At 42.4% G+C, this 9,018-nt stretch overlaps 1 protein-coding gene across 7 annotated transcripts in view; it reads left to right on the top strand.

Annotated features, from left to right (window-relative positions):
* The first annotated feature begins 2,866 nt into the window (after window positions 1-2,866).
* The window catches only part of PCDH9 (protocadherin 9), a 915,902-nt gene continuing 909,750 nt past the window's right edge, over window positions 2,867-9,018 (top strand). For all 7 annotated transcript variants that reach the window (XM_008952801.6, XM_003827460.7, XM_008952800.6 and 4 more), the window contains exon 1: window positions 2,867-6,032. In XM_008952801.6, the coding sequence (XP_008951049.1) occupies window positions 2,997-6,032 (3,036 nt within the window). In that variant the 5' untranslated portion in view covers window positions 2,867-2,996. The remainder of the gene's footprint in view (window positions 6,033-9,018) is intronic.

Here is a 9,018-nt window from a genome sequence, read left to right as displayed (position 1 = left end):
ATCACAGGAAAGAAAGTTGGAATCAGCAGAAAGTGCCTAGGGGAAAGGAAGTGTTCCACAGCTTGGGAAACAGCTGCCTGGGACTCCTTCCAGCCCCTCGGAAGCAAAGTTCGCAGTGAGGTGGGATGGAAGCGGGTTTTGCAGCAGCCGCGAGTCCGGGCTCAGGTTTCCAGGCGCGGCTGGAGCAGAAGTGCAGGGACCGCCACGATCCACCGCCGCGGCCGGTCCCGCTCCGCTAGAGGAGACTTCGCACGCGCAGCCGACTGGCCCGGGCTGACCGAGGGGACCCAGACGCTGCCACTTTCTCTTTCCAAGGCAGTTTCCGTGGCTCTGCATGTAGGAAGTGCTCCGATTAATTTTCTTTCCGGTCTCCGCAGAGATTCCAAATTCTGCGGTCCCCACCTTTCGCTGTACTCCCTCTCCGCCCTTCTTTCCAATGTCCCTGCCAGCAAAAGCCTCTATTTGCAGCACCGGGCATGCTGTCCGTTTAACGCGCTCCGGGGATCTGCTGGCTCGTGCTCCCAACCCAGGGGTGGCTATACGTCTCGCGCCTCTGTTCCTGGGTAGACTCCCCCATCTGTGCATTTTGGCCCCTTCACTTAGCAAAGAGATGTGCGAAGTGTGCGCCTGGAGACGAGCCGCCTCGGTGACCCCCATCCGCCGGCAGCGGTGGCCCTGGTTCCCCGGATCCGCGCCCGCGCCCTGCGGGGCTCCCGCGCCGCCCTTGCCCGCCGGACCGCCCGGGCTCGGAAGGTCGCTCGCTTTCAGCGCCTGCGAGCGCCGCTTCCGCGCGGGCCTGGGGAGCGCCAGCGCGTCCCTCCCCTCGCCGGACCCTGCAGAGCATGCTCAGTGCACCTCTTGGAACCCGGCTCTCCTGGGGCCAGGATCAGATTTCCGGGTTTTCGCTGCTGCCGAGGGGGCGCGGAGGAGGGGAGGCTGGGAGACAGTCAGCGCCTTGTTCCGCGCTCCCTCCCTCGCGCCGGGCTGCGGCCGCCCGCACCGCAAGATGCAGGCCAATCAGAGCCCGGGGGCGGGGCCTGGGCTGTCACGCCCTCCCTCTGGGCTTATTGAGAGTTATATCAAGAAATTCAGTTCAGAGAGAGGAGAGGGAGAAGGAGAGAGGGGCAGAGGAGAAGGGAGAGAGGGAGAGCACGCGAGACGGAAAGGAGCGCCTCAGAGTCTCTGAAGCACGCAAGAGATAACCGATTAGGAATTTTTCGGGCAACTGTCACCCGGATAGCTGTCAGAGAATCATCATCACCGCAACTCTGACGTTTCCTACAAGAAGTTAGAGACTTAAGCAGTATTGGCATCGGATGGAAATGGTATGCATGCTGCTGTGGAAAATATCCCTGAGCTGAAGAAGTGCAACTGGATGTTGTGTGTGTGCTAAATGCCCAGAAGAACCCAGACCCAGTGGGTAAGAGAGACGAAATGTGGAGAGAATGACTAACGACAAATCCGTGAATTTGTTCTCTGGAGTTGCTAATTTGCCAGCCCGAAGCAACACATTTTACAAGGAGGAAACATTTTGCTGCTTCTGATTTCTCCCCAAACTGGTGCTACCAGATGCATGGCTTTCTATGTGTTGGAACAAATCATTCCTAACTGCAGCATACTGGGAAAGGGGAAAGGTTGAGGCAACTAACGTAAGTGTAAAGTTTCGCATGCACAATTGTAAATTCTGTGTTTAGATGTGTCCTCAGTGTAGGCGAAAGATGCTTGTAATTGGGTAGACGGTTGGGGCAGAGCTCACCTACTCGGCTGTATCTGCATCCCTACCTGCATCACTCTGCCGGAACTAATCGCGGGCATCAGCTACTGTGCAGCCTAATGCAGATAAGATTAGAGCCTGAGAACTGACCAGTCCTACTGAAGTAGGTAGATGCCTGGAGCCTTGCACACATTTAAATTGCAGTTACGGGAGCATCTAAGCAGAAGCCTTTTTACCTGCATGATTGGGTTGCAGTATTTATGTGTGGCAAATGTTACTAATATTCTAACCAGAGATCAGGATTAAGAAATTGCATTTTTTTTCTCTTTTATGTTCAGTAGAAAATATTGTGATGTTACATGGGAATGTTAGCTGCGTTTCACTTATATCTCGGCACTCTCTTCCACATCTAGGAAAAGGAATCCTATATTATTATACATTTTAAAAAGTTTTAATGTGTTTACGAATCCTAATGAGGATAATTTGTCAATATGGAGAAAGGAGAGCAAGCCTTGGGCAAGAAATCTGAAGTCTTGTTGTTGTGCTTTTAGGCAATGAGGATGTGTAGTGGCCGGTGACTATTGCTTCTGATGCTGCTGCAGCGGCATGTCCGGATGCTCGTTTCCCAGTAAGATTGTATTAGAAGGCAGTTGAAGAACTGGGAGGAAAGAAAAAGATAGCCTTTTTAGAAAAGATAGGTGACTCAGTGGGGCAGAGAAGAAAACACATTTGACATGTGACAAAGCAATTAGCAGGAACCGTAGCTAAATACTTAGTGTTTTTCACTTGCACCTAAAAAGACTGAGGGAGGTAGGTTAGAGGCTAGGAGGAGGGTGAGACAGGGGGAGGGGAAGAGGAGAACAAGAATGCATGTTTTGAATTAAACAGTATTCTGAAAAACAACGTGCGTGAATATAGGTAAAAATAGCAGCTGTCCTTAATTCAAAAGTAGAAAATTTTATTTTCTCCCGGCAAATGCAACCAGCAGGAGATATTTAGTGTTTTTCTCCACAGAGTAAACTTGCAAACAGTGGCAGAGCAAACTGCCATGTTTACTAATGTTCAGGGGAAAATGTGTGGTGATATTTTGTGACGGTGTGTTTTTATTTACTGAAGAATAATATTGTCTATACGATTGTGTTGACAGTGGCTGTCTCCAAATAAGTGATGAGATATAATGCATCCTCCAGTCCATGCACGCTTCCTCTTGCAATTTGTGCATCATTCCTCAGTGGAAACCTTTAAACCCTAAAATCCAGGAAAAGAAAATAAATACATTATCATGGACCTGAGGGATTTTTACCTGTTGGCTGCTCTGATTGCCTGTTTAAGGCTGGATTCCGCAATAGCTCAAGAACTTATTTACACTATTAGAGAGGAATTGCCTGAAAATGTGCCCATAGGAAACATACCAAAGGATCTGAACATTTCTCACATCAATGCTGCCACAGGGACCAGCGCCAGCCTTGTCTACAGACTGGTTTCTAAAGCTGGGGATGCCCCTTTGGTGAAAGTATCCAGCAGCACTGGGGAAATTTTCACAACCTCCAACAGAATAGACAGAGAAAAACTCTGTGCTGGCGCCTCATATGCTGAGGAGAATGAGTGTTTCTTTGAACTTGAGGTGGTGATCCTCCCCAATGATTTCTTCAGGCTGATCAAAATAAAAATAATTGTCAAGGATACCAATGATAATGCCCCCATGTTTCCATCTCCTGTCATCAATATTTCCATTCCAGAAAACACTTTGATCAACAGCCGCTTTCCAATTCCATCAGCAACAGATCCTGACACAGGCTTCAATGGTGTACAGCATTATGAATTGTTAAATGGGCAGAATGTTTTTGGACTGGATATCGTGGAAACTCCAGAGGGAGAGAAGTGGCCACAACTGATTGTTCAGCAAAACTTGGATAGAGAACAGAAAGATACCTATGTGATGAAAATCAAAGTAGAGGATGGAGGCACTCCACAGAAATCCAGTACGGCCATACTGCAGGTCACAGTAAGTGATGTAAATGACAACAGGCCAGTGTTTAAAGAGGGTCAAGTGGAGGTGCATATTCCAGAGAATGCTCCCATAGGTACCTCTGTAATTCAGCTCCATGCCACTGATGCAGATATAGGCAGTAATGCTGAAATCCGGTACATTTTTGGTGCCCAGGTCGCCCCTGCAACCAAAAGACTCTTTGCTTTAAATAATACTACTGGGCTGATTACAGTTCAGAGGTCCTTAGATAGAGAGGAGACAGCCATTCACAAAGTGACAGTGCTGGCTAGTGACGGCAGCTCCACTCCTGCTCGAGCAACGGTTACCATCAATGTCACCGATGTAAATGATAACCCTCCTAATATAGACCTCAGGTACATTATAAGTCCCATCAATGGCACCGTGTATTTATCTGAGAAAGATCCTGTCAATACAAAGATTGCCCTAATTACAGTTTCAGATAAGGACACAGATGTGAATGGCAAAGTGATCTGTTTTATTGAAAGAGAGGTCCCATTTCATTTGAAGGCGGTATATGACAACCAATATTTGTTAGAGACCTCTTCTTTGTTGGACTATGAGGGCACCAAAGAATTCAGCTTTAAAATTGTTGCCTCTGATTCTGGGAAGCCCAGTTTAAATCAGACTGCCCTGGTAAGGGTTAAGCTTGAGGATGAAAATGACAACCCACCAATTTTCAACCAGCCCGTAATTGAGCTGTCAGTTTCTGAAAACAACCGACGTGGGTTATACTTAACAACTATTAGTGCCACAGATGAAGACAGTGGGAAAAATGCAGACATTGTTTATCAGCTTGGACCGAATGCCTCCTTCTTTGATCTGGACCGAAAAACAGGAGTTTTGACAGCCTCCAGAGTCTTTGACAGAGAAGAACAAGAACGATTCATTTTTACAGTAACTGCCAGGGACAATGGGACCCCTCCCCTCCAAAGCCAAGCGGCTGTGATTGTTACTGTTTTGGATGAGAATGACAATAGCCCCAAGTTTACTCATAATCATTTTCAATTTTTTGTGTCTGAGAATCTGCCAAAGTATAGTACTGTGGGGGTAATCACAGTGACAGATGCAGATGCTGGAGAGAATAAAGCTGTGACTCTTTCCATTCTAAATGACAATGATAATTTTGTGTTGGATCCCTATTCTGGAGTCATAAAGTCAAATGTCTCATTTGATAGAGAGCAGCAGAGTTCCTACACTTTTGATGTCAAAGCCACTGATGGAGGACAACCACCTCGTTCCTCTACTGCAAAAGTAACTATCAACGTCATGGATGTCAATGACAACAGCCCAGTTGTCATTTCTCCACCGTCTAATACTTCCTTTAAGTTGGTGCCCCTCTCAGCCATTCCTGGCTCCGTGGTAGCAGAAGTTTTTGCAGTGGATGTTGACACTGGAATGAACGCTGAACTAAAGTATACTATAGTGAGTGGAAACAATAAAGGCTTATTTCGGATTGATCCAGTAACAGGTAACATTACTCTGGAAGAAAAACCAGCACCTACTGATGTGGGATTGCATCGTTTGGTGGTCAACATTAGTGACCTGGGGTACCCTAAGTCTTTGCACACGCTTGTACTTGTATTCCTTTATGTTAACGACACTGCTGGAAATGCCTCCTATATCTATGACTTGATCCGCAGGACTATGGAGACCCCGTTGGACAGGAACATAGGGGATAGTAGCCAACCCTATCAAAATGAGGACTATCTAACCATCATGATTGCCATCATCGCCGGTGCCATGGTGGTCATCGTTGTGATCTTCGTCACCGTTCTGGTGCGCTGTCGCCATGCATCAAGGTTCAAAGCAGCTCAGAGGAGCAAGCAAGGTGCCGAATGGATGTCCCCAAACCAGGAGAACAAGCAAAACAAGAAAAAGAAAAGAAAGAAAAGGAAGTCTCCCAAAAGCTCTCTTTTGAACTTTGTTACTATCGAAGAGTCCAAACCCGATGATGCAGTTCATGAACCTATCAATGGGACAATAAGCCTGCCGGCTGAACTGGAGGAGCAAAGTATAGGAAGATTTGACTGGGGCCCGGCACCTCCAACAACATTCAAGCCTAACAGTCCTGACCTGGCCAAGCACTACAAATCTGCTTCTCCACAGCCTGCTTTTCATCTCAAACCAGACACTCCAGTTTCCGTGAAAAAGCACCATGTGATTCAGGAACTCCCTTTGGACAACACCTTTGTCGGGGGTTGTGACACCCTTTCTAAACGCTCTTCCACTAGTTCAGATCACTTCAGTGCCTCAGAGTGCAGTTCCCAAGGAGGCTTCAAGACAAAGGGCCCCTTACACACCAGACAGGTAAACGAGCACTTTTACTGGTCTATAAGTACTGCATACAAGTGCCCAGTCAACCAGTATTAACGTGCCAGTATGTCTATTGTTTTGGTCTAACTTTAGCTTAGTTAGAAAGAGGTAAAAAAAAAACTTGACCCCTTTTCTATTCCTCTGGGGCTCAGTCAAGAATTTTTAGAACAGCCTTGAAATTTCTGAGTTCTGAGAATATTTTTCTCCTCTCAGTTTCCTTCAAATGGCAAAAGATGAAAAGAGAAAATGATTCCAAAATGTCCCAAGATAATGTTTGCTGAAGAAGAAAAAACCTGTCCTGATATGCCAAATTCTGCTCCTGGGGGTTTCCAAATTGACTGCTTCAAGATTTTCACCTTACCTTTTGATCTAAAAAGTCACCTTCAAATCTCAAGTTTTCAATGACTTTTGAAGGTGTGACTGCAATTATGTTGCAGCTATGGTTGCTAAAGGGGTTAATTTTTTTTTTAGTCTCTAAACAGGATAGTAGAATATTAAATGTACATCAGCTGTGAAGCACATGATCGTTGATAGATTGCAACTAAGCCATATAGGAAGTCTTCTCTTTGATTTCAAATTATTTTATTGTAATATATTAAATTCGGTACTTAATAGAAAGATTTTTAGTGTCCGCAGTGGCCAAATACTCTTTCAAAAAAAAAAAAAAAAAGAATGCTTGCTGCCTAATATAACTGATTTAAAAAGAAAAGAATGAATCCATTGTAAATATTCTCTCATCTTAGTAATGCATAAGTGATCTGTCATAACTCATTTTAAACTGTGAAATATGCCATATGAAGAGGGATTAAGAGGCTGAGAAACTCATATTTCAACCAAATCCAGAATTAGTTTTTCTTAGGTCTAATAATTCCTTTTTAATAAAGATTTAAATGCAGCGCTGTCTAATTTATTTCACTGGTGCTTGTCTGTTGCCACAAAATTTGAATATCGATAATAGCCTGTAGATGGCACTAGGGTATCATGTCGCTTGTGCTGGCCAGGTGCCAATCCCGCAGTAGCAAGGAGAAGGGGGAGGGAAGGATCAAGCTGGTAGTACAGCCAAAGATACCTTTTATTTAATGATAGTTGCTCTGGAGCAACTAGCATTTAAGTTCATTCGCTTGCTCTTTTGTGATTAGCTCTCAGCACACCAACTTTCTAGGATTTCGTAATGCTAGTTCTGTCTTTGTCGATATGGAGTTCACCTATGGTGATGGCCCATCTGTACTTGTTTATAAATAAGGAACACATAGATTTTAGAAAATCAAGTAAAGCAAAATTAATTTGCAGAACAGTATCAACAGTTATCATTGATAAGTCTTTGGAGAATCAAGAGTTTTTATTTTCTGAGGGTGGGGTGAAGTAGGATGTTTTATTGAAACAGTTTCCCCCTTACCAACTATCATTTATTGCTCTGGAATGACTTAAGGCTTCATGGTAATAAAATATTTATAAGAGTAATTTTGACAATGAGTCATACAGATACTCCCAGAACATCAAGTATAATACATATTACCATACAACTAAAATCTCCATTCTTAAAGTAAAATATTAAACAGTAGAGCGTTTTAAAAGTACAAATATATACAGCTTAAATACACAGGAAGAAAGGACTTTAATCAGTATAGAATTTTAAAGGAGACTATGAGATTATTACATATAAGTCAAAGTTAGAACGACTTAATTTTTGTGTTAACTTTGTTAGTATTTGAAAACAGGTTGATGTTTTAAAATTTAAAAAATGTTCAGTCTTAGTAAAGGTTTTTAAAAGTTAAATAGTTAACTATGATAAGAAAAGTAATTTATGAAACTAAATGAGTTTGATTAAAAAGTTGCTCTTAATGAACAGAAAGAAAATTTTTTAAATTATTTACTTCTGTTATGAAGGTTACTCACAATACACATGGTATTTTATGATATGCATAATTATGTTGAGAAACTAATATGACTTAAACTTTTTCATGTAAAATCTGACATCTTCTTTCCAAAGAAATGTACTGATATACTTCCAGCATCATCTTTTTTTCTGTCTATACGTGGCGATATTAGCATTGATGTATAGATCCACTTTTTCTGACCTCCCCAAAAGTTGAACCTGTATATAGTCTAGTGACATAAATGTTAAGTGCATTTCAGCAAAGTATGCAAGAGATCTTTTCTTGAGGCTTAGTCAGTCATAAAAGTCTTTGTATGATGTAATCTTTCAAATAGGATACTGAGTAATTCTCTAACTGGAACTAAAGTGCATTTTAGAAATTCCTTGTGACCATGTGTCACTTTGCAGTTCTCCTATGGGTATTCCAATGTTCATATGGAACTAGGTAATTCACTCTTATGATAAAGAGCTATTAAAATGGCTTTGCTTACACCTTTTAAAAGTTTTCATGCTGAAAAAGAAATAGTGTGATGTTGGAGAAAAGAGATAGAAGTCGGTGGAGAAGTGGTAGTGATATACAAAGTAATATGTACATTTTTTTGGATAAAAGAAGCATATTTCCTATGAATGAACAACATCAAATATATACTACTCTTTAAAAATTTGTTTTCACTGAACTGTATGATTGCTATCTGCAGATGTTCTAGTTAAGCTAAAAAGTAAAAACTTTTTTAACTAGTGGCTTTTATATAAAATGTGCTCCTGAAGCTACACAATTTTGAAAGAGTAACATTTCTTACTACAAAAACTTTCAAAGGAATTTATTTAAAAAATACAATCTGTGAAGATTTTAGTTGTGTGAGGACTATTGCTCACACCATCTTTTCATTTTATGCTATTAATTGATATGTGGGTAAAATGCAAGATTCTTGGTTAAAAGCTTACCAAACTTAAATTTCACTCATTTATACTGTATGTATAACGAAAACATAATGTCTGATGTTTTTATCATGAATTTGTTTGTGGTACATCAATTCCTATATTGTCTGATATTTTTCCCCTTGCTGTTTTCCCTTGTGTTAACCTGCAAAGAACGTAGGAAAC

Source organism: Pan paniscus, chromosome 14 (genome assembly GCF_029289425.2).
Source record: "Pan paniscus chromosome 14, NHGRI_mPanPan1-v2.0_pri, whole genome shotgun sequence".
Taxonomy (NCBI): Eukaryota; Metazoa; Chordata; class Mammalia; order Primates; family Hominidae; genus Pan; species Pan paniscus.
The sequence above is the reverse complement of the archived record's forward strand: the minus strand, read 5'-3'. Positions and strand labels throughout refer to the sequence as shown.